The 26,271-nt window shown below is 42.3% G+C and overlaps 1 protein-coding gene across 1 annotated transcript; it reads right to left on the bottom strand.

Moving 5' to 3' along the window:
- Window positions 1-26,271, bottom strand: inppl1a (inositol polyphosphate phosphatase-like 1a). The gene is made up of 27 exons (XM_062386393.1): window positions 25,812-26,271; window positions 18,863-18,926; window positions 17,868-18,015; window positions 17,704-17,785; window positions 15,582-15,728; window positions 14,990-15,080; window positions 14,092-14,181; window positions 13,392-13,490; window positions 11,685-11,835; window positions 11,228-11,334; window positions 10,617-10,719; window positions 10,254-10,450; window positions 9,983-10,100; window positions 9,431-9,527; window positions 8,591-8,729; window positions 8,393-8,492; window positions 7,841-7,929; window positions 7,651-7,732; window positions 7,403-7,492; window positions 6,140-6,253; window positions 5,553-5,729; window positions 5,293-5,448; window positions 5,034-5,118; window positions 4,175-4,261; window positions 3,289-4,072; window positions 2,818-2,951; window positions 1-2,410 (listed from the first exon to the last, which is right to left on the bottom strand). The coding sequence occupies exons 1-27, from the start codon at window positions 25,994-25,996 to the stop codon at window positions 2,314-2,316; spliced, it is 3,813 nt and encodes a 1,270-aa protein (XP_062242377.1). The 5' UTR covers window positions 25,997-26,271; the 3' UTR covers window positions 1-2,313.

Here is a 26,271-nt window from a genome sequence, read left to right as displayed (position 1 = left end):
AAAGATATTAGATTTTAATTGAAAAAAAAAAAAAATTACATGGGTGAAGAACTTGCATTTAAGTTAACACAACCAACAGAGGAGACTACATATAAACTAATGAACAATGTGTGACATAGAAAACAAGAGCATTATTTTTTTCCACTCATGCACACAAATACAAACACACTCTCTCTCTCACTCACACACCACTGAGAACACTGAAAGGCCCAAGAGGCTTAAAAAAAACAAAACACATTAGATTGAAGACGTCTGAACAGAAGATCCACGTTTTCCGTATTATGGCTGTTAAACAATTAGACGACACATAAGTAGCTGAGTCTAACAACGCAAGTTAGAAACATAATTCATGGGCGTGTGAGTAAAGCTGCAGTTTCATCCTATTCTAGTCCCAATGACGAAACAGCAATTTCACTTACAGTTTAGAGTTCTGCTTTTCCCAAGTCTTCTCGTGGCAAATGTGTTTACATTGTTCTAAAGGTTCGAAAGCAAGTGGTGTGCTAAACTGCAGGAGAACATTTTCATGTGATCCACCTCGATGAAGGAGAAGGGACAGGCATCAGCAGAAAGTCTGTTTAAATGGCAATAAACTGGCTTTTGGGTTTGACGTCTGGTCTGACAGGCAGAAGAGGAGGCAGGATTTAAATTGCGGGCAAATAAAGGCAGTGGTAATATTAACAGGCTAATATTTTAACTGTGTAAAAAAAAACTTATATTAATTTAAAAAAAAGAAAGAGTAGAAACTTCTTGGTTGAGTCTTTTGTCCCCTCCAAGGTTTCCAGTTAGTATCTACTGAGGAGGTTTAGTAGCACCACCTGCTGGGCGATCAGTGAACAAGCTATCTGTGTCCTGCAGAAATCAGACAGTTCTGTCCTGTTTATAATGATTTATGAGAGGTGACGTCTTTTTCCAAGTGTACAAATATCCAATGATCCAATAACTAATTCAATATTTAGTAATTTATGAACCAAATCAAATCTGCAAAGTAGGAAAAATCTTGACACTATTATAAGACGGTTTGTGTCAATGATAACGTGATAGTTTAGGAAAACTTCAGAAACATAACCATGCATTGATCTGCTTGGTCATGTCAATCAATTCTTCTCACACTGCTCCATTCACTCTATCTCAAATGAAATGAGTAAGAAATGGGACAAATGCCAAACCTGTTCACACAAGATTTGTTTGCTTCTGTAAATTGAGATTAAAAATCGTCACAATTAAACCGCGAACATTAATCATTTTGTAATGATTATTAATTTTGGTGCAGCGTTTCTTATCTCTACAACAAGTCCGATGCTATTGCTTTTACTACTTGAATGTTTTGGACCAGACCAAGAAACATCATGCTCCGTGTGCCATTTTCCATTTAAGTTAAAGTATCTGCAAACAAATGAAAATCTTTGAGCGCTGGAAAACAAAACTGGAACGTTAGTGTTGAATGGGCAACTCACACAGCAGGGGGCGGGCGGTGTCGAAACCTGACGGCTAACACTGTCACTTAAACTGTGTGCCCGAGTGCACTTTGTGCTCTAACATGGCAGGTTTGGTAGATTTGCTCTATTTTCCCTTTATCGTAAAATAAACAACATAAAAACCTTAAATACACGCAGAGACACTTAGACAATAGATGCCACTGTTTCACTAACAGTGGCCCAGATGTCATCACAAGAGTAGAATATTTGAAAATTCTCGTCTCCTGTCACAGCTTCCTGTCCGCCGCCATCACAGAAGTGAGGGGGTTCCTCGGCCATGGGTCTAAAGGACTCCTGAGAGTTTCCAAAATGTGAGTGTGGCCGGGGACAAACCTGAGACTTGGAGAAAAACAGTGTCGCTATAAAGAGTCTGAACTGAGGGGACAAAACATTTTTTAAACATAAAAGTTAGAAATTTACCATTGGTGAGAAAACGTTTGCTCCTCTCGGGAGAAAGAAAGAAAGACAAGCTTTAAATGTAGCTCGAAAAGGCAGGATAGAGGTGATGAGGCAACTCGGACACATCAGCGGCTCCACATGTGAGTCGTGTCTCATCTCATCCTACATGTTCTCGCTAAGCTTCAAAGCCAAGGGTTAGGAAGCGAAATGATCATTAAATAAGGCCACGAGCTCGGCGACAACACACATACAGTACATGATGTGAAAAGGGACGTTGGTTTTTGAAAGAACAAACAGAGTGCAAGTTCTCTCAGAAGGCACAGTCTGGCATCAATTGGCACATTCCAGCACAGTTCAGTTCAGCGGCGATTCTTGGCCTCTCTGGGCCTGGTGCAGTGCTGGGCCGGTTTGGACCAGTCACAGACCAGTGGGCTGCGGTTTATGGCTGTTGCTGCTCTCTGAGGCTCTCCAGCAGGATCCGTTTGTGAGCGAGGTCCTGCACCCCCGCCTCCTCCAGGTCCTCCTCTGTGATGTCACTGGAGTCGTAATAGACAAAACATAGGTTTGACACATGACACTGAGTAGAATAACTGCTACAAGAAATTCAATAACATGTATTAAGTGTTTCCTTCAAGCTGCTTTCAGACATGCACTGGATATTTTCCTGACATTTTCCAGAGGGGCTGGAACACAAATGTCCGAGAACACAAATATCCGTTGCTCGGGACAATTTCATCAACTTTTGTTGCCCTCTAGTAAAATATCCAGAAAGTCTGTGTGAGAGTACAGCAGGAAAATGTCAGGAAAAATAAGGTTTCTAACATGTGACGGACGCAACGTTGGAAGAGTACAACTATCCCAGGATGAAAAAGAGGAGTCATACATGTAGAAGACTTGGGGAGACAAGGTTCGGGGAGTTTTACGAGTGTGTGAGTGTATGTACCTGAGGAATTCCAGGTCGTCCCAGCCGTTGTGTAGAAGGCCCTGCTCATACCTTTCCAGTCCCAGTCTTTGCAGCCACTCTCCTACTGAAGAGTCCACGACAGACAAAGATGAACTACTGCTGGCCCAAAGTCCCTGGACGGAAGAGACGGAACGTTAGTTGCAGAAACTGCTGTAGTTTCCTAACAATCACTGGTTAGATGTGGGCCTGGGTTGGGCTGTCTTACTTCATCCCCAAGAAGGAAACACTAAAACTGTGATTAAAATATAACAGGAAATTAACAAGTAAGTCTGGTAATATAAAAACAAAAAAAGCACGACCAGTTGACACAATATCCGAGTCATGTCCAAGTAGAAGAGAGGTGCTATGTTTGTGAGAAAATAAAATATTAACCAATCAACAATCCAAAAGTGTACAGTTTTAACCTCCTCTCTGACTGACCAATGAGAACGAGCTAAACGAGCCGCCCACCTCCTCAGGCATGTCCTCTGCGATGCTCTCTGGGATGGGATGTCTGGGCGGGAAGGTGCGACAGGCCTCCAGACCCATACCAATCGGTTGCCCTCGGAGAGGCGGCGCTGACGGAGCCCGTGGAGGAGGTCCAGGAAACTCACTTTCACTCAGAGTCTTTGCCATCTGGAGCACAGAACAGGATTGGTCATCCAACGCCCCTGCTCCCCCTCCGCCGCCCCCGCCACCTCCTCCTCCGCTTCCTCCTCCGCCTCCTCCTCCTCTCCTGAAACCCTCCCCCAGACCCAGCGGTGCACCGGAACTTGCTGCCGGGATCCTGACCTCAGCCAGGTCCGGGTAAATAAGCCGCGGTTTCGGGAAGGCCGCCTCTGCAACCATCTCCAGGGCTCCCTTAGGGAGAGGTGGAGGGGGGAAGTCAGGCGGGGGTCGATTCAGCGTGGTTCCAACTGTTCCCCCGATGCCTCCAGCCTGCGCCCCAGCCACACAAGCGCCTCCATCGTCCTCTGAGGAGCCTTCCTCGCTAATAGCACGGACCGGGTGTCCCGACAGCTGTCTGCGCGGTTGAGGGGGACCTGAAGACGGACACGGGGGTTTGGTACGAGCTCCGGCTGAGGGAAGAGGGCCTTTAGCTGCCAGGGGGTTTGCAGACGTAGGAGAGGGGAGAATTTCGGGTGAGAGAGCAGCTGCAGACTGGTTGGGAACACCTTCCAGGCAGTAGTAGGCAGGATTGTTGTAGCTGTTCTTGCTGACGGATGAATCACCCTCTGATGCATCTTGTTTAGGTCTTAAAAAAGCAGCAGAACAGAGAGTTGATTTCATTCCTTTTCATTTGTAGTCCTTTGGAAGACTCAGTGTGTGAGTGTGAAATACATGAATGTGTCTGTACCTTGCAGCAGTTTCTTCCTTGCTGGTCCTCTCTCCCTCCTCACTGACCTTGCTCAGCTCTCCTAACGGTTTACGAACCATAGACGGCCTGCGCAGTGGACACAACAGATTAAGTCAAAGGAAATACACAATACCAAGGAAACTAAGGTTTACTATAAAAGGATGAATTTGGTATATTAAGTATAAAGTGATGGTCCAGAATTATTCATCAGATAATTCAGCACACAGCAATACTGGCGAAATTACCTGGGAGTGTGTTTGCTGTTAATTAACTTATTTTTTGTCTTTTATTATGATACCATATCATGATTTTGTTAGTATAAAAAAGGACAGAACTGAAAAGAAATTTAAGAGGAAAGAGAAGAAGTAACATATACAAAATATTTTAACACAGACTGTGTTGTCTGTATGTTCTGCTGTCCTTGTCTCTCCTCTAGCTCCACCTTGATTCAGTCATCAATGAGGTGCACCAGGGCAGCAAACTGAGGTTCTTTAAGACCTTGTGTGTCAGGACCAGAAGAGGCTTACAGTGTGGGGACAAACTGGTTTTGCTGGGATTCAGCCTGGGATTTTAACATTGTGTTAAATGTTAATAAATCCCATGGTTTGAAAGGGTTTCTGTTGTTGATCTGTGTCAATGGTGGTTAGTGATTTTATGAGTTGTCCACCCCATAGAGCCACTAAATCATGGGGCATAACATAAACACTAACCTCCTTCCTTTGATTATGGTTATTGCAAATTAGATGTACAAACTGAAGTTAATGCAGAATAATCTCCTCTGATAATAACAAGACCAGGTTTTTTGCATTTTACTATAAATCTACACATAGTTGAAATTAAAAGAGCATCATGTACTGACTTGACATATTCGTGTCCCACTCTGGATACCAGTGAGCCTTTCCCTTTAGGTCCGCCTGTCTCATCCTTGTCCACACTGATCCACTCTGAAATAGAACAAGAATAGTTATTAAATGAGTTCACCAAACTGTTAATAATTGATCTTTAAAAGTCCATTGTTATTTCAACTGCTCCCTGCTTCAAAATACTGTCTACCATTTAACTCTTCTCCTCAGGTCTACACAGTGCACTAGCAGACATCTAGATATAAAGTAAATCACCGTAAAGTCTCTCCCTGGTTCCCATTCTTTCAGCAGGGACCCTGACTCTCATGGACCCCCTGATATTTCCCGTTTCCTCGCCACGGTGGGACAGGTAGGTGTGGAACTGCTGAGATGTGCTGCCAATCATTGACTTCAGAGCCAACACACACTCTCCTAGCAGGGGGGGGGGGGGGGGGGGGCACACACAAACTGTTGTAAAAGAAACCAGATATAATTTCAAAGAATTGCGTAGCCACACGACAAACACCAATTTCTACCGTAGGACTCGTATCCATCGAGCGACTTCACCGTCAGCAGCAGATGTTGGTCCTGAAGGTACTCGATCTCTGAGAGGAGAGGCTTGAGCGTCGTCAGCTGCTTGTTGGACCAGCCCACCCGCAGGAAGTTGACATTGTCGCTGCTCTGACTGTCGTTCTCGTAGCTCTTCTTAAACTCTACAGAGGAGAAAGAGAGAGAGAGAGAGAGAGAGAGAGAGAAGCAGGACGGGAGCAGGGGGCATATGGGACGAGGTGGGTAGGAGAGAAGGAAGAAGAGGAGGGTGATGTTTCTGTTGCATTTAATTCAAAAGTACATGCTGGACAGGAAGGTGGGGAAACAGCACAGGTCAAAATGGATTTCTAGTTTAAAAGGTATACTGACTGCCTGAGATGAGTGAGGGAGGGTGGGAGATATGGAAAGAAGAAACACACAGTTTTATTACACCCACTTACACCCACAGGGTTTCTGTAACATCCATATGGTGTCCCAGAAACCCCATCTGTGCTGTCAGTCCTGCTGGATACACACTGTCACACTGTGGAAGAAGATGTGTTCACTGCAGAAGGTGCAGACACGTTCATCTCACCTTCCAGACAAGTGGAGTAGAACTCGATGAAGAACTTGGTTCGACTCGCTGTCTTCACTATGGCCTCGATGCTCTCGAACTCGATGTAAGCCTGCTCTGAAGACTTTGGCAGACCTACACAGGAAACAGGTAGAGAGTGAGAGTGTGGAGGAAACTTAAAACACAGTAATGAAAAAATAAAGCACTTAATGTGTGACACTTTTTGCTCTTCAAAACAAGTAAAAACAGGCATTCACTTTTAAAAATCTTGGGGAATAGGTAAGCTCTGATGCTACTGAAGCACAGAACCAAACAGAGTAACAGGCTGCAGTTTATTATTCCCTCTGTTCATCTTCACTCATAGTTTACTTCTGGTCTGTGTGTAATCACCAGATTACAGCAGCACATTAAGAACTGTACAGATTTCAGCTGGAACAGAAACATCATCACCTGCTTAGAAAATCTGACATTGTAGCCAAATTATCTGTTTGCCTGAGAAAGAGCGATTGTCAGGAGGAGATATACAAAGACATCCAAGAAAATGAGAAAGGCACTCAGTCCCTCCTAATTCAATCAATGTGCAACAAATTTCACACACTAATAGATATAAGTTCCCTACATATCTTTTTATCAAGAACCACGAATATTTCCCTGGGGAAATCTGAGGAGAGTTCGAATTAAGATATGTTTATTTATACCAAACACATGCACAGATTAAGATATGTTTATTTATACCAAACACATGCACAGACATGCACAACACACTCATGCAATGGTAGGTAAATTTAACCTATGCATTTAACCCATCTGGTGCAGGACACACAGAGCAGTGAGCGACCATGTACGGCACTCGGGGAGCAGATGTTGGGGGAGTAAGGTGCCTTGCTCAGGGGCACTAGACAGGGTAGGGAGACTCTTGGATTTTTGGACAGATCAATCCAGGTTTGTCTTTTGTTGTCTCTCCGTGGAGTCGAACCTGGAACTAACCAGAGACCTTCTCTGCCCATAGTCCAAGTTTCTGCCACTAGACCACTGCCTCTCCCGGTATATATAACAATGTTTAGGAAAGAATTAAAAAAAAATCCCAGCTCTACACCAAAATTGAATGGATTCTTCCCTGACCCATCCCACATCCCTCTGCCAAGTTTCTACAGAGTCTGTCCAGTAGTTTTTGCATCATCTTAATTAAAACCAAACAAACCAACCAATAAAGAAACAGAGAGAGGTGAAAAGATAATGACACAAAAAGTATATTCCAGAGAATTTCATTTGAACCACTTGTACCTTTCTTGGAGACAAACTGGGAGGTCACGCCCACTTCAAACGTGGCAAAGACAGGGGAATGATCACTGGTCACGATATCATCTGTACAGCCTGACAAACAAAAGAGTGTGTACTTTAATCTTGCTCATAATACTATTAAATGCAGCATGCATCTTATACAGGGGTTACAGTGCTAGCCACTATACCATTTGACCTCTGTGAGAGGGAACTTTAAGTATTGAGTATTTTTCTTCTGCTAATGGTCTCACCATAGGAGTTACAGACAATGTGTGTTTCTGGGTACGACTTCCACAGGGTCCTGTCACACCAGGATGGAACATTAGTCCTCATCTATGACAGGCAGAAAAGTAGAGGAGGACACAGCAGGACAATCAGGACCACTCCCAGAAAGAGGAAACAAAGCGTGTGTGTGTTGTTGTTTGAGTAACAAACACATACCCCTGTGGCCTTCTGCTTCTGCCAAACATACGTGTCCCGTGAGCCTCGTTCATAACGGTAGGTGGGCGGGAAAGATATCTCTTCCTCCGCTGCCAGCAAGAAGACACACATGTTAGAACTTTATGTGTATGAGATATTGGTATAATTACTATGGTTACTTTGAGAAATGATGACCATAAGTATAGGTAATAGGTGTACAAACGACTGTACAAAAAGTGTTGTATTGAACGGGTTGTATTGGGGAAAGCAATGGCTGACAGGCATCTTTCCTAAAATTTTCCTAGGGTCTTTTTTGGCCCCTTACAGAGAAATAAGAAAACAAAACAAATGGTCCTGGTGAATTATCACAGGGACACAACAACATGGAGAGCAGGTGCTTTCGGGAAGTTTGAGTCATTAATTCTGTAGTTGCATTTATGGGATCACTAAAGCTCTGCAGAAACCATCTGTTAATCGTTTTTTTCTGAATTATTAATCCTGGTCTGACAGAAATATTGTCCTGTTCACAATGAAAGGCGGTACCCTTATTGGCCTATTAAAAAGGTCACTTACCAAAGCGCAGAAACACTTTGTTTTTCTCCCTCTCCAGGTTGAGCTGGTCCACCTTCAGCAGGGGGTCAAACTCCTTCCTGTTGATGTAGTTTAGGATCTCCTGCGCGCACAGACACAAAAGAGACAGATTCATCAATTATTACATAAGGTTTCATTTAAAATCTGCTGCAATTCATTTGTGTGTGCGTTGTCCTCCACCTGTATATCCATATCCAGCCTGTAGTTGAGGTCTCCCAGCCAGAAGAGGTGTGTGAAGCGCAGTGAGATGTCGAAGGAGCTCAGTTGTTTGTCTCCTAATGACAGCAGCCTCAGGATATCAAGGTAGTTCTGGTTCCTCCTGCAGGGGTCAAAGGTCACATATGTCACAAGTTTTCTGGCACACTGTAAAATGATTTCATCACAAACAGAATAAAATAACATTTTAAGCCCAATTCATGCTTCTGCATCAAATCTACGTATACCCTACGCAGAACCCTGAGCCGTACCCTGACCTGCACCTCCCCGACAATTTAACTACGTGTTGAGGCGACGCAGACAGCTACTGTCATTGGTCCACTTCGTAGCATTGCATTTTATGATGACAGTATTTCCGGAAACTCCTAAGTCGCCTCAATTGGTTTAATGATCGCACAGATTATCTCCTCAAGCGTCTTTCGTTTCATCGTTGCAGTACTTTAAGAAAACGTGAATTGCTCCTCAACATCTATCAGCTCCAACTCCAACACGATAACACTCGCTATTTTAATGAAGCAAGCAGAGATGCCAGAGAATTTCTCAGTGAACCAGAAACCAGCAGCAGAGAAACTTGTTGGGCCACTAGCATTGCGGCAGTGTAATTGCAGAGCTACGCGCACACAACTACGCACAACTTTGAATGCTCACAACAATGTGGCCCGAGCAGAGGCTACAACTTGGAGTGATGGGGTTTAAAAGCATAAGACTCTGAAATAAAATAAGCATAAGATGTGAAAATTAACTAAAAAACACTGGATGTCCTCATAGGTATATATATAATGTGTGTAGGACTTTAGTAGTTACCTGGCAATCTTCTCATTCCCTGATGTCAAGTGACAGTTCACAAAACCAAAAGACGTCCCATTGAACATGAAGGAAACACCTACAGCTCCTTTGTTTCCTGTAAAACAATCAAAACAAACAAACCCATAACTTAACAATATATTCAAATATACTATCAACAATTTTACAGTTATACTTAAAAACTAAAATATATTTCAGTGACTGGCTGGCATTATGGGTCTGAAAACACGGAACATAGAAAAATATGGTTTGTGTTGTAAAGATAAAGCATATTGAAATGATAAATTAAAGCAAAATCTAAGTTAAATATCTCGAAAGGAGAAGTTATAATAATATAATTAAGAGTGTCATGGCATATTGATTAACAAAAGGTTTTGACAAAGATCCAACTGTGGATTGAGACATTGTTTTATTAACTTTTCTGTGGCTCGGAGCATAAGTGTGCAGGCTCTTCTTTGTTTATGTTCTCAATTCAAGTCAAATTTTAACATTTCCCACTGTTTTTTCAACAAAGAAAAATAATAAAGCCTGTACAATGAGCAGTGTAACTACCCAGTGTGTTGGCGATGCCCGTCTTGACACTTGACATTCCCACGTGGCTGATTCGATTTTCATGTTCAGGTTTCACCAACACGGCGATCTTAATGTTCCACAGAGTCTGCACTGCGATCTGCAAACAAGAACCACAGACAGTGAGGAACCATCATCTTCAGTTTGACCATCTCAAGCATATTACATTCACTTTTTCTTCATTTCTCACTGCATGACATGGATTTTGTAAGTGTTCTATTCAAACATTTATCTTTACACCTGCTTTCCTCACCGGTTTATAATCCAGCTCGGTCTGTTCTTTCAACATGGCCCGCAGTGACTCCACCCACTCCCGATCACACACTGAGTTTTCTTGAGTTCCAAACACGTAGAGGTCGTGAGGGATGGTGACCGTCATCTCATCCAGGGTCTTCCCGAGGCCGCGGCACAACACCCAGGAGGCCACAGACTTAGGTGAAGGCACTGAGCCTGAACAAAAAAGACCAAAGTGCTACATTCTCACCTAAAGTATTGATGTGCCTTTCTGGATGATCTTATTCTCTTTTCAATTCAACACATCTGAATGTTTAAGATAAGTCTATATGCAGTGCTATTGACATAGGTACATTAATTAATGTTAGCGTGTGTGTCTAACCCATATTCCAGGTGCCTATGAAGACAGAAATCATGTCTGGTTCGTCCTGGTTGGAATGTTTGTTCTTCATCAGCTGCAGCAGCTGGCAAAATGCCTCCCGCTTCTGAAACAAATACACACACGCACACACACAAACAAATCAGTGAGTGGAAGCTGCCACAAAGAAGTACCTTGTTGTTGAGCAGAAGCACAAACAATCAGTGTGTGTATAGGTGCTTTTTTAACCTTTAATAACTCTTGTGCATAAACAACACTCTTGGTAATTTCAATCATGTTTTCTTGATTTAAATCAAAAAATCTAAAGCGAAATGGCAACATAGAGAGAAGTCTGTGATATAAGTAGGAACAAACTCATAGGAAACGGTTTTCATAAAGGCTTGTATGTGGGTCTGTGATATTAAGCTCAGACCTACAAACATAGAGTAGGTGAGAGGTTTTTTTCCTTGTCCATTTGAACATAAATGTATTTGCAATTGCATTGTTGGCTGTTTGTTATTTGTATGTTTGAAAGACTGAGTAACTTTGAAAGATTTGTGTTATTTTGAGTCTCCCAATAGTGTGTGTCTGTGTGTCTGTGCGTGCGTGCGTATGTGTGTAATCTGTGTGCAGACCTTGGCACTAGCAAAGATGAAGTCTTTCCTCTGGCTCTTGTCCTTCTCCTTCTCAAAAACAATGCCCAGCTTATTCTGCACTCGCTGAGACTTGATCAGCTGACGGACTGAGAGAAACAGAGACAGACAAACAGAAGACAGACGGGAGACAGTGTGTTAGAGATGGGAAGTTACAGATAAGGACAATGAAGAAAAGCTAATGGCAGTCCACGGAATATAAATAAATTGTGACTGAAAAACTATTTCAAACAGAAAATGCCATTGATCTGATGAATGTGGCCATTGTTTCAGCTGTCATCTACTAAATTAAGTGATCATAAGATGAGATGCGTCACCATCTGGTTTGTAAAGCACTTTTTTCATACAAAACCTCAGCTCAACAAGTTCCTGGGGGAGAGATTTCAGCAAATACTGGGCGTATTGTGTTAGGACACGTGCGTGAGTGTGCGTTTCTCACTCTTGTCATGTGTGAAGGTTGTCCAGTCCTCTTGGCTGTCCTTCACCTTCTTCATCACCACCAGTCGTCCTCCCTCCACGTCCACGGACAGAGTGTACTTCTGACTCTTTCCAATCTTTGTCAGTTCTGCCAGATAAACGTCCAGCTTCACCTGCAGTGAACCACACAAAACAGGGAGTGCTTAGTGCAATTATGAAAGTTTATGAGGCTACATATCACATTACTTTCAGATTACATCTTTACACCACCAGGGGTCTCTACAGTGAACATCATGGACTTCTCAGCCCACTATCCCTCTATTATTATCACATACACAATAAGGTTGTTGCTTCTGTTGCATTAACAAAGTTAAATCTAACTATGCAGTCAGCAAAACAAGGAATTTTGATTATCGCATACACACACACACTGCAGCAGTTTAATATGGTAGTACACAATTTTATATTCAGGGCTATTTTTCTATAATCACAAAATTATTCTGACTGCAACAAAGTGGAGGTTGTTTCTTAAGACTCATAATTTCCCCAGAAACAGTGTTTAACCCGAGTACCAAAGTTTTCTCTCACTTTGACTCATCTTGATGGGGTCTGTATGTGTGTCAGCGTGTGATTCAGATACCACATTTAAAACCCAACTCTGCACCGTGACACGATCCTGTTCCTGTGCAACAGGAAGCTGTTGTGAGGTTATTACCACAGAGTGCAGACATGGCTGATAACTTATATTTCAAATCATTCACCTTTTCTTCTTGCTCCATCTCACCCGGTACCCACTGTGCTCCCCCGACACTTATCCTTTTACTGTTTATTTATTTTTCCTCTCCATTTCAATTCACATCATTCTAGAGTTTTCTCATTTTCTCTTTCAAAGCCTCCTTATGTGCATGAGCCATGCGTTTTATACAATTTAAATAAAACCACAAACTATAATAACTATAGTTAAATCTAAGATATAATCACGTAAAATTGTATTTGGAATGTGATGACACCAAAATTGTTTAATAGCATTCAGAAGTGTCAACGCCACTGGAAGTATATGACAAACGTTCCTGTGATCTCACATCAGCTCTGCTGAGAAACTTCACAGCCTGTTTTCTAGAGTAACTCAGGTTCAGTCTTTCCTGTTTCTGTTCATGTGAAACAAAACTAGTTTTCCTTGATAGTAACATTAGGGAACATATAATCCAAAAATGTGTTTCAGTATTTTACATTCGATTCTAGGTCTGAGCTCAGACTATAAAGAACCTCATACAAAAATATCCCTTACAGAAATGAATTGCTCTGTGAGAAAAAAAGGAAAGATAACTGATGATTGAAGAATAGCCGATAAAAGAATTATCCTCGAAACACCATGTTCATAACAAACTACTGACAGCAAGATTGTACCGAGATAAACATTTTTTTAAAGCGTGTTCTTTATTTATCAGCAGAAGTAGAATATGGATATAATGAATACCTCCCTAAACATATTTAAGACTCTGGTACAACATATTTTAGCATCTTTAAAGACTTTTTAAGGCCTAAAGGTCTTTATTACTGAATTGTAGACTTTTCATGACCCCACAGTAACCCTGTAACTGCTGATGAACAAAAGCGTTAAGAATTCTTGCAGTATCATCACAACTGTCCTGATACTGACCTCCACCACCCCCCAGAGAAACTAACACTAGTGGGTTGTGTACTTTTATGTTCATGTGTGCAACCATACCTCGAAGGCCTGCACAGGGATTGCTTTGCTGTGACGCATGGACAGAGGAGCGGGGGAGGTTGGAGAAGACAAACTCATGTCCTGGAGAGCTTTCAGAGCCTGAAGGGGAGATATAATGGAACAAATGGAAGAAGGAAGAGAGACATGACCAAAAGAATAGACACAGAGATAAACTGCATTGTTTCCAACTGCAGAGTTGGTGTCAACAAGGAAACAGTTTCCCATTTCCTGTGTGTGATCTAACAGGAGCAGAGAAAACCAGTGACGTTGCAGCAGTCAAGACATACACAGCAGCTTGATTGCACCGAGGCCATTTCCTGTCCAGGCAGCTGAAGACCTCTCTCAATGTCCAACAAGAAACAGTTCCATCTATTAACATGTCAGAGGTGGTCAAGCTGTACAAAAATCTAATTGGTGAAGTTTTCTGTTTTCGAAATAAAATAGTTTAAAATCTGTTCCACCCCACGTGTCAACTTGAGGTTTTTGAGGATAAAACTAACACTTTCACACACACACTTTCAACCTCACACTCTCACACTTTCACACTTCTTTGACCACCTCCAACAAACAGCTCAGTGTCTATCTACGTCTGTGTGAGACAGACAAAGTAGAAAAAGAGATAAACCAAACAAAATGCATATAAAGAGAAAGAGAGATTGTGTGTGAGGGTGCAGGCGTACACATGACTGGATGTGTGTACCTTCTTCTCTATAGAGGACAGCAGGTCTTTGAGAATGGCCAGCTTGGTCACAAGGTTCTCCAACTCCTGGTCTCCACCCTGATTCACTGACTGATTGGGAAACAACTAAGCATTAGAACCCATGTCGGCTGTATAGTTTGAAATTAACAAAATGATTTAAGTAAACTGATTTTAGAGAAAATGTAGTTATTATGGTAGAGAATCACCACAGACACAGACAGCTCACAATTACACAGCGTCTTACAGGCTGTGTTTAAAACTCTCTATCCGTGTGTAAATAAATCCTTTTCTAATCAAACATATAATTTCCAAAGTATCCGTGTGGTGTGACTATTAAATAACAGATGATCCTAGAAGACCCTGGACAAAAATGACATTTAGTTTGAAACTCTATTTAATATAGCTCCCTGTTCTGTAAACGAGGAGTGTTACTATTAACCAAGACATATACAAAAGTGTTTACTTCTTACCTAAGGACATAATTTCGCATATCCAACTATAATCTGAAAAATGGACTTAGTGACAAACATAACATCAAAAGAGAGCAATACTGGCTGTGATAAGAGGTCAAATTGTACAACTTAAACGGCATATAGTTTAGATGTTGATCATATTTTTTATTCGTCAGTATGGGCAATGCTCTCAGATTGGTGGTGGGAGGTCTGTGTACAGCAGGAATGCAGAAAAGGGCTTAAAGACTAGCACAGACATGTTCAGTGACTGTAACAACAGGCAGGTTCTACATCTTTGGCAACTACTTAAACTCAAATTATACGACACAATAGATTTGTATGTTTAATGGATCATATTAAAGACACTGTTCAGACATAGTTAAACTAGTGGTGTTAGCAGAATGATGGAAACACAAGGGTGCATCCAAAGAGGCAAAGAGTTGTACCTGCTGGATCATCTTGGAGACCATGAAGGCGCTCTGCTGATCGAAGACTTTAGACAGAATCTCCAGACCAGACAAAACCTTGTCCACCTCCCTAGTGAAGAAACAGAAAGAGATTCACAGTTTAGTCATCTCAAAATGCCTCTCAAAGTCAAGTCTTCCTCTTCCTTTAGATCTATGTGCAGGGAAACTGATATTTATTATATCTAGTTACATTTATACATTCATATATTATTACATCCCGTGAGGAGGTTATGTTTTCATCTTTGTTTATTTTCTAGTTATCAAGATTTCGTGAAAACTTCTCGACTGATTTCCATGAAATTTTGTTAAACGGTTGAGCCTGACCCCAGGAAGGACCCATTACATTCTTGGTTTGGATCCAGCAACTTTATATCACTATCTTTAACAATGGAATATAGGTCGTTTTTCAACATTTTCATTGATTTCTCAAAGAATAATTTGTCGTTTGTGAATGTATACATGTTCGAATCCTATACGTGAATGTATACGAAGGTGTGCACTCTACTGAGAGCCACTGTAGTTGTCAACGTTATGATGAGCAAAGGACATGTGTGCTGTTGTGTCTGTTTACCCATTAAGGCGTTTGCAGGAGGCCACTAGTGTCTTGTTGAGGTGAGGCAGGGAGGAGGCTCCCTGTTTGACAGCTTCAAGGTCCAGAGCATAGCTGCCCTTCAGGTACTCATGGGAGATGGTGCTCAGGCCATTAGCAGCTGGAGGGCTATAACAAAATGAGCGAAAGAGCACTTTTGACCATTGTAAAACGCACATGATTACACAACGCACAGAGTGAACAGAATACTGTGCAAGCAAAGGAAAACCGCATTGTTCATACAGCCATGTCCAGTGGTGTCAGTGACCTAGGAACTGTAATAATCTTTATTTTCTGTGCCATCTAAAGCTTTCTATGGCTCATTCGGTGTGTTATGAGGGTTTCTTTTCTTGTTTGGTGGTTTCTTGTCAGTTCTTTCTTACAGTTGTGATATCACTGCTAAGTCACACATTGGCCTTCAACGTTTCAGTTAGTATATAAAAAGTACACCCTCCATAATAGAAAATTGTTGAGAGACAGAGATAGGGTCTGTGTGTCTGTGAGCATTAAATCTGTGCAGTCAGGATTTGTACAAACACACACTTTCTCTAAACCAGTGAGTCTGACTTGTCTGCCCTGCCACATACAGACACGGACACACAGTAACATTTCGACTGGTTTCCTGTGGACAGGTGTTGTAAACTAGCATTTATGCTAATACACTGTAAACAATGCATCTGGTTCGTCCAATGACATTGTCATGTCCATGTCCAAATAAAATCAAATCAAATCAACACCTACACACACACACACACTATATAAATCATGAGAGCCAGTAAAGGAGAATAAGGTAACCTCTTCAAACTAAATCTTCAGCTGTTGCATCTACAAATCTTTGAATCTATGATCCTTAAATATGGACAACACATTGGCTTCATGCAATTAAAAAGTGTAAAAGAAAAGTCAATATCTTTTTCCCTCACTGACTCTGGTAGATTTTGTAGCAAATAAATCTTATATCGTAAGAATAAGATAAGATGATAAGAAAAATTTCAGATTTTACGCCTCTCTCCATGACACCTTATCGAAATTATTAATGCAATGAACTTCTTATCTTCAAATACAGCTCACAGAGCAGTGTGACACTGATTGATCTTATCTACAAAAAAACACATGTACATGCACACAAACAACAGTAACCACTTCAATAAGCCTAGCATCATCTGTGAGCAATTTCAACAGGATGTGGCTTTCCTTCTACATTATATGTAGACAAAAGGGGGCACACAGAGACTACACAGGATATTAAGGTGTGTGGGTGTGTGTGTGTGTGTGTGCTGCTAATAAATGTCAGTGTATATTTGGTTTGATATTTATCTGTAACAATGTATGCATGTTATGACAAATACAGAGAAAGCGTCTGACACTCAAAGTGTGTGTTAAGTGTTTATGTCATCAATGAAACCTCTGGTTCTTTGGGGATATGATCATATTCTTTTTGTTTGTGAGTGGGTGTGTGTGTCTGTGTGTGTTTCAAATATGGTAAACATGATGGTTAAGAAGCTCAGTGGGTGATTTGACTTCAAGCACTTGTATATGATTGGTGTCAATTAATTCAAATTCCTTAAAATGTCTGGGAAAATGGGTCTGGAGTTTGCCTGTCCAATATTAAGAATGCACACTGCACAGTGTTACACATGCTCAAAACAACAGGAAAAGAATTAAGAGTGGGAATGGTGCTTAGGTAGAGCATGCTGAAGGCAGGATATGACGTTTGAATTCCGCAGTGGAAATCACATGTCTTTGTTTACAGGACATCAACACAGTCTGTATTAGTATCTTGAATATCACTTCTACTTCCAAGTTGACATCTTCGTCGCCACCTCTTTGTTCATCCTGAGATATTTGTATACTTTTAGGTTTTTCTTACAGTTTAATGTCCATTGTTTGCAGTGAATGTTCTGAACATTTTACAGCTGTAATCTCACATTGGTTTACTCAGACGTATTCCGAACATTGTACTAGGGGTGTGGCAGGAAAAGTTCCAGAAAATGTGTGGGGCAATGGATTTCAGAGATTTGTGTTCTCACATAAAGGCCCTTAAAAAAATGTTGGGGACAATTTCAGGAGTTCAGTGCCTCTCTGAAAGCTGGAAACTTTGTACCTGTCTGTAGGCGTGTCTGGTCCAGGAGGAGTGGAGGTGGAGGCAGAGCGAGGGGGAAGGGGTGGCTTCTCATCCTCCCCATCTGCCAATGACAGAAAACCGAGCGTTAACATGGGAGGAAAAGGAGGCCACTGAGACCATGTGAGAGGGGGCTTTAAAGATACCTGAATAGTCTCTCTCGTCACTGACAGCTGTTTCCTCTCTGTCCACAGTGTAAAGCAGGGTGGTGACCAGACCCTGACTTGGCTGCAGGTACAACAACACCAACTCTGGTAATGTCTTAAATCGCTTAGGCTGCACGCCCTGAGACGTCTGAGAGAGAGAGAGAGAGAGAGAGAGAGAGAGATAAACAGGGAGATAAACAGGGAGGGTTACAACAAGTGATAGAGGAAGAGAATAGTTGCAAGTTATTTTTTCTACATAACAATTACATCCAAGCTGCTCGACTACGAGTAGTCACTTATTAAAATCTCTGGTGGCCCAGATTGTTCTACATTGTTGTGTTGTGTAAGCAAACACGACCCAACTGTCGAACCATTATTCCAACCAGGAAGCACAGTGTCAGTGAACAGGGCCTGCAAACAAATTCGCACCAGGAAGCAAAATTAGATATTTAAACTGTCACAGGATTCTGTAATGGCCACACAGACAGTCTGGAGCAGCATGATGTTGTGTCGTATGTTGAGTGAGTCTTTGTGTGTACATGTGAGTCTGTGTGTTTGTGTGTGTGTGTGTGCATGTGTGTGTGTGTGTGTGTGTGTGTGTGTGTGTGTGTGTGTGTGTGTGTGTGTGTGTGTGTGTGTGTGTGTGTGAGAGAGTGTGGCTGGAGGTGGTGAGGACTTCACAGCTGTTGAGCACAAGGCACAAAGAGGCTGCTGTTGGTGTGTGTGTGTGTTAGTGAGTGAGTGAGTGTGTGCGTGTGTGCGTTAGCGACCGAGTGAGTTAGAGAGCTCAGCGCCAACGAAAGCATCTCTGCCTGCCAGCTGCTACTGAAGCAAATACAGGTTCTGCTGCACACATGTACACACACTTTACCTCAGTCGTCTGTGTGTGTATAACTGAGTTTGTTTGTGTGTGTGTCTTTGTGTGTGTGTGTGTGTGTGTGTGTGTGTGTGTGTGTATTTTACTGAGTTTGTGAGTGTTTATGTCTTCTTTGTACCTGTACAGCCAGAAACCCCTCTTCGTCTGGGAGGATTCTGTACGTGTGGACGTGCTTCTGAAATCTGCAGAGGAAGAAACAAGGCAAGGGTGGAAATCAGGGATGATGGATGGATGAAAAGTAGGAGGAAGTGTAGTGAAAAAGAGGGAGGGAGAAGTGAGAGAGGAAGAAAACACAACATTCAGATTATTGCTCAATTTAAAAAAGCACACACACACTGTTGTGCTTGACCTCAGTGGATTTGCGTGGGAGTGTGTGTATGAGCATGAGGGGGTTTAGACGCTGCAGGCAGCTTCAACCTGTTGCTGTCCGTCACAGTTGTGAGCGGGCTTTATACAGAGCTGAAACTAGTGTTAAACATTGTTAAGTTACCTTGATTTATCTTATTTACCCATCAAACCCTTTCTTGAATCTCTTCCAGAATTTGTAATGTTTCTTTCAGTCAAGAGCTGCCCTTCAAACTTCAGTGTGAATTGACTGCTGGTTGATCCACAAGCTTTTTTTTAATAGCCAATCACAGATCAATGCTCTGACATTGTGATTTGAGATCGCACAGCCATGACTACATGCCTGCAGCCAACAGCTGGAGAGTAATGATTTCTGTGTCTGCACTTCGTGCCTGCTCAGTGGACCAGACACAAAATATCCAATTTGCCAAGCAAACGTTGTGGTTGATGTCTGTTGGTGAATGTGTGTGTGTGTGTGTGTGTGTGTGTGTGTGTGTGTGTGTGTGTGTGTGTGTGTGTGTGTGTGTGTGTGTGTGTGTGTGTGTGTGTGTGTGTGTGTGTGTGTGTGTGTGTGTGTGTGTGTGTGTGTGTCGGCTGTGCGTCTATTTAGATGTGTTGGAGTTAGGATGGCAGACTATGCAAAACTCCTCGGTAATGCTTACATCTCTGCTTATTTACACGTATGTGTGTGTATGTGTGTGTACACAATATAAATAGGTGGAAGGGTAAATCCATATCAGCCCTTCATCCTGCCTCGTCCACTCAGCTGTTTTTCCAGGTCAGTATCCTAAAGGAACTAAACCATGAACTGGAATAAAATATGAAAGTTATATTCCTCAAGAACAAATACTGGTACTGTTGCATTACAGTCACCTTTGACAATTGGACTGAATCAACTTCACGAGAATCTACATTAGTTTGTCTTGAGCACATTTAAATGAGTTGTTGGAGAAGTCACTCACTCCTCTGGGACTGGCACAGTGAATAAACTTAAAACATTTCTGTTTAAAAAACTCTTTTATTGTTTAAGTGTTTATGAATGTTTGACATATTATATTGTGTTCTATTCATGGGTGTAACTTCACTCTGTAACTTTAAGAAAGGTGCCAAACAGCTAAAGTGTTCATTAGCATTAATATTATTATAAACCAGCACCACATCCAATATAATGGGTGGATCAACATTAAATAATGCATCAACAACAACAAAATGTAACAATGTAAAATTGTTTCCAGGAAAGTGTAAAAATTGTATCGCACTGCATTTAACCTTTGTTCCACTTTCTCACTGAGGGCAATTATGTTGTTATGCTTCTTAATAATTCCAGCTGTAGCGGAGCCGGTGCCAAAACCTGTTGGATGTCCAGTTTTCAGGTGTTTTCTTAATTTGGCTTCACCGCTTTGACCTGATCGCACACAGACGACGGAGTTAAGCGGTACTTGGCTAAACCACCAGGACACACTGAATATAGATTTCCAGCATGATTTCCATACATAATGTATATTGCAGTTGGCCACACTGACAGTATAAACCTGATACATATTTGTGCCTGGCGTTCATGTCCGTCTATAAACAGCTTCAGTGAGATGAACTGTTCCTTTGTCTATCTGGCCTGTGAAACTATATCCATATTTAATCCTGTCACATTTTAAAAACAGTGCACTGTGGGTGCAGTGGCACAGGATCCATACAAAGTGGAGAGCAGTGTGTTTGTGTATATGTTTATGTGTATTGGTGTGTGTGTGTGTGTGTGGGGGGGGGGGGGGGTGGTCTTCCTGTTGGCAGTTGATGAGATTCTCTGTGGATCTGGGAAATAAATACTATTGTTTCAGTATCAGCAAAGTTATAACAGAGGAGGCAGCTGGAGAGAGAAAGAGGGGTTTATTATGGGATAGACAGAGACCCAAGGCATACAGAGTGTGCGTGTGTCTGTAATGTCAACAATGGCCTGTGTTGAGGGTAATGACTGCCCCACTGCCTGCCTCTGTCCAGTTAAAATGCTACCTTCTCGCATTCGGTCTCATCCAATAATACACACATACTCAATACTAATTTTCCAATCACCAGGTATATTTCCTGCCTCATAGGCCACCCTGTTGTCAACTTTGTGTAGCAGGTCTGTTCAGTCCTACCACTGACAGGAGACAGCCAACATAAATGGTTTAGGTAACAATAATATCTCATTGATCCTTTTTACAAAAGAAGATGCTGTGGTTCAAGAGAAGCTGTTGTCATTTTCAGAGGGATTTCTCTCTTCATGATAATTAGCACAAGCGTAGTGTAAATGCTGTACATCTGAATCCCAACAACGTCTCACAACTCGCACAAAAGCTAAATAAATAAATGTATCGCTCTACGGTGACATTTGCGGCGTCACACATTCCTAAAGTGCTTCTATAAGTAACAATTTGTTTTGCTATAGCAGTGATTTTCAGTGGTTTCAAATGCAAATAATTATTGAGGATGTAATATCTGCAACTATTTGAGTTTTATAAATATTAAGCACCCCTCACACACAACTAAACAAGCTGATGAGCTACAATTATCGCACTTTTCATTGCAAAGCAGTCCCAGTCACTTACTAAAAAAGGTCAGAGAATTACCATAGAATTCTGAACTCCAAACTTCCATTGACTAACATTTACAGCTAGAGGAAGTGAAAGGCAAAGGCCTACAAACAAAGTGCCCGGGAGTCTGTCCCACTGCTGTCACAGCGTCTTCTATTCTCAGACAGCAGCAAAGTGGAAACACTTCCTAAACACACTGGTCCCTCCAAAGCCTTCAAAACAGAAGCACATATGTCTGTATGTGAGTCTCGAGGACACGCTCAACAAGAAAGAAGCCATGTCTAGTGGCCGTGTTTAGGATAAACCTGATCATACTGGTGAGTAGTGGGCAAGGTCCTAAAACAAGTCACCTGGTAGAGCAGTATAACTTGACTCTAGAGTCCATGCTAAATCGTCACGTTGACAAGTGTGTGATGAGCTTCCATAGTGCATTCTTATAAACAGCATTTCAAGGGAGTTGGGGGTCCCAGGAAAAACTGACGTCGGACGTCCCTACATCTAACCAAACTGACTTCATTGTGCTTCGGTGACGAGCTATTTTTCAAAGAGGTAATGCCCACGGCAAGCAATGAGATGTCTGATGCTTCAGTATCACACTTCAATTCAACCAAACAGCTAACAGTGCACATGTTAAAAAAACCAAGGGGGCATTAAAACTTCTTGGTCATATCCAACTGCAGCTGTTACTAAGCGACAGTAATAACAGCAGGACAAGCTAGTGACACGATCACGTAAATGCTCTGTGGACCAGATCGTCACATTCATTTCGGTCTTCGTGGTCTACACGGACCACAGAGTCTGCCTCTATTGTAACCATGTAGACAGCGTCCTCCGAGAGAAGCAGCCCCTGAATTGGCACACAGTGAGTGTAGTCTTCAACCAAACCACTAAAATTTAGGGCATGAGGCCTCGATGGAGTCATAGCTGTCTCCTGAGCACAGTGAATCACAGAAAATTGTCGTTGCTTTAAATCTGATGTTCTTGGGGTTCTTGAGGTTCCTCGAGGCAACAGGAAATTGCCCGCTTTGCCTACTCTGTTGCAACGCACCTGCTTGCAAAGATCATCTGACTGCACTCAACAGAATACATCGTGAAGTTAAATCTGAATTTGTTACATAGTTTGACAATTTGTCTACAACAGGTACAGTGAGATTTCAGATTGAATTATTTACTTTGTTTTGTTAGACAGTGGAGTGAGGTAGCTAAATGGCTCAGGAGATAAAGGAGATGTCATTCAACAGGGCTGATGTTTCACACATCAGCCCTTAGCACCAAGGATGCAGGACAGAGGCTCTGACTAAAGACAGTCTGCCATCCAGCCGTCTGGACCCTTTTCAAGCCTCTGGTGATTCACATTTGACTTCATGGAAATTTTTTCGGTTTTGTTTTTAGCCACGCAATATTAGAAAAGCTAACAATGGTGACTAATGAATGTGTTGTCTGACCATATCATCTTGTCCTCTATAGCTCCAGGGGTTGTTAGGAGATATAGGGCTCTGGTTCTCCAATACATACAACAGACAGACAGCATGTTTCTCTTCAAACTGATCAGACGACAGTGGTCCACATGACTAGAGGCAAAGCAGGTTAACACTGTGAACTGTGATAATTTGACAATGTATGAAGTGAAAACATTACTTTGTGGAGTGACAACTGAAGACATCAGTTAAGGTTTGACTATTTTACAACCTGACGCGACCTCAAGTCCATCTCATTCTGTGAGAACGTAACTGCAAAGGGTTTTATCAAGCCTTGCAATTTCCCATACGAGGCATCAGGATCATCAGTAGTGTTGAATGACATGAGGACATAATTAATATCCAAATAGACTTCTGCATAGACTTTAACTGTGTCATGAGCAGGTCAGTCTTTAACAACAGCCTCATAAATTTCTGTAAGTTCACTCAAACAGACTCATTTATAATCTGCATGTATACAACTTTATATATATTTATACACACTTCTATTTAGGATATTATCTCAATCAAAATTTTCCATTTTAATATTAAAATCCAAAACATTTATTTGTTTCTTTCTTTGAGTATCTCTTTACATCTGCGATATCTTTTTAAATACCACCGATAACAACTCTTAATTCTACCATAATGAGAACTACAGGGGATTCAATGACAGGGATTACAGGAAATGATGAGTGTTACAGAGGAATAATAAATGTTCAGTTTCCCTATTAGAACCATGATCCTGCTCCATGACTTCCACAAACTATCCAGGAATCCAGACATTAAGATTAATAAGAGCACAGTATTCAAGCAGTATTAGTTATTTTTGGAATGAGAGTAAACAGTAAAGATGCCAATTCTGTTTTATTTGTGACATGCTATGTCACAGTGAGGATAAACTTACAAAAAACACCAACTATGATCATGAAGCACCATTTCCCAAACATCTGTCCAAGAAAAGTTTCATTCATTGTGAAGAAAAAACCTTCTGAGATCAAGTCAATGTCAGTGAGGTGAAAGGTGAGAGGGGTGAGAGGGTAAAAGGAAGGGAGAGGTGGAGGCGGGAGCAAATCCGGAAAAGGGATGATGCATGGGCGTGTGGAATGTTTGCTGGTCAGAGAGCACGGTACTGAGTTAGCAAAGCATCCAGCTGTGACTGAAAAGTAATATTTTGTCACTGGTGTTAATCTCTTTGACTGTGTAACTTTAATAGACCAGTAGATTAATGTATTGCAGACCTATTGTACTTCGGGGTAAACAATAATGTTACACGACAATCATTTTAAGTGCAAAATGTCAAAAGAGGTGAGCGTGTGAGCTGAGAATATCTCCCTTTGTCGAACCTATAAAGTAAACCTAATGAAGCGCAACATATCAACACAATGGAAGAGTATATATTAACCATTTTATGCTTACTGAACTTATAATTACTAATTTTGGCCTTTTCTTATATATTTTGCATATTCACACACGGTAAATAAAGCATGTAACGCTGACCTGCACAGATACACTGGGCTCAGCATGGGGTGAGCTGTCAGATAGGGGGATGTAGGTCGAGTCAATGTCAGAGCCCTGTGTCACATGGCCGCATCGGCCTTTTTATTTGGTGCATCTGTTTAACTGTGTGTGGGAGTCGAATCATCGCAAGCATTTGCTTGAGTTTGTACATTCAATATGTGACACTTGGCCCGATACTCTCTTTCTATTCTATTCTATCCATCTCTATATACCAGCACTACACCGTACATTGAAGAGCATATGACAGAGACTTTAAAACAGTATGGGTTGTCTTCTCACAGACTGTGAGTCTAAATGGTCACATAATGTTACAAACTTGTCTTGCAACATTCGATGGCAGTAAGCTGGAATAACTCTATTGATGACTGCATTACCTTTGAATATCTCTTCGTTGTTTTCTTTTAACAAGTGGGTTAGTTTTGGTTTATGCATGCCTTTTGTATTGTGTTTTATGTGTTTGTTGCTAAACTGTCCTGGAGATGATTGGCGGCAAAGCGTTTCCTCTCTTCTGTTTAGCAGAGAGGATGCACCCTGTTAACTTCACTGGCCTCACATTCACATTGTTATTTCGAGATGCATGTTGTGTCTGGGAGGAGAATACTAAGTCAGCTGCCTCACCCTGTGCACTTTGTTGAAGGAGCCCTTAAATTAAAACCATCAGATGCTTTCTATTTACCTCCACCACCAGTCACTGTAATGCCACTGCTCGCTACCCGCAGGCTGACTGTAGCAGAGAGCCCTGTAAATAAATAAAAATACAGCCCTGCAGGCGACCACATCAGACTGAGCAGACAGACAGGGACCGGCCCTGGAGCTCCGAGCCCGGGCAGGAGCTTCTGATCTGGGGCAGACACACCACCCCCCACCCCCACCCTCTATCTGACTTCCAGGGGAAGGTAAACAAATGAGTTGGGCTTGTTTACTCCGGGTTCAACTGGTACATGTTGATCTGATCCTGTGAGGAACGCTTGGACAGAATCATGCCCATGCGAGTGGGTGGTGACTTTGGATTCTAGGAACGCGTGTGTGCTCACTGTTAAAACCTAGAAATGCCGTTTTAAGCAACATGTTGGCAGGGGTAGAACTTCTCCTGGTACACAAAGCAAAATGGGGCCACACACACTCCCTCACGTCGGAGACCATACAAGTGTGTGTTTTCTGCGTTGGAGTTACTTACAGTACGCACAAAGCGTAAGCCCCGTTGACGCTCTCGCTGTCCCGCACCAGGAAGCTGCCGTCCCTCCCGGCCCGGGCGAGCAGCTCCTCGGCCGCGGCTCGACTCAGGTCCCGGTGATACCACATCGGCGGTGCGGGCCCCAACGGAGACACAACCCCACCTCCGCCACCGCCTCCCCCGGCCATGGCCACAGCCCTTCAACCCGGGCTCAACTCAAGCTGTTTCCCGACTTATCCGGGGGGGGAAACAGGGCTCCCACTCCCAGCTCCAGAGTCGGCGGACAGAGGCGAAAAACAGCCCAAGAAAAGTCGCCCGTCCGACGGCGGTCAGCTGGTAGCGTAGGCCGGTTGTTAAGTTATAAAGTTGCGCTGTTGGCGCCTGGTTCCTCGGCTCCTGAATTGTTCCGCCACCCTCCTCTCCAAACTTCCCACTCCCACGGAAATCAGAGCATGTAAATCCA

The sequence above is a fragment of the Platichthys flesus genome, chromosome 4 (genome assembly GCF_949316205.1).
Source record: "Platichthys flesus chromosome 4, fPlaFle2.1, whole genome shotgun sequence".
In the NCBI taxonomy this organism is placed as follows: domain Eukaryota; kingdom Metazoa; phylum Chordata; class Actinopteri; order Pleuronectiformes; family Pleuronectidae; genus Platichthys; species Platichthys flesus.
The sequence above is the reverse complement of the archived record's forward strand: the minus strand, read 5'-3'. Positions and strand labels throughout refer to the sequence as shown.

Excerpts from the sequence above, each read along its gene's own strand:
- inppl1a (XM_062386393.1), bottom strand. The coding sequence starts at position 25,996 with ATGGCCGGGGGAGGCGGTGGCGGAGGTGGGGTTGTGTCTCCGTTGGGG. Across the intron at positions 10,720-11,227 it reads TCATCTTTGCTAGTGCCAAG|AAGCGGGAGGCATTTTGCCA; the intron begins GTCTGCACACAG and ends TATTTGTTTCAG. Across the intron at positions 4,262-5,033 it reads GTGGGACACGAATATGTCAA|GCCGTCTATGGTTCGTAAAC; the intron begins GTCAGTACATGA and ends TCCACTGCGCAG.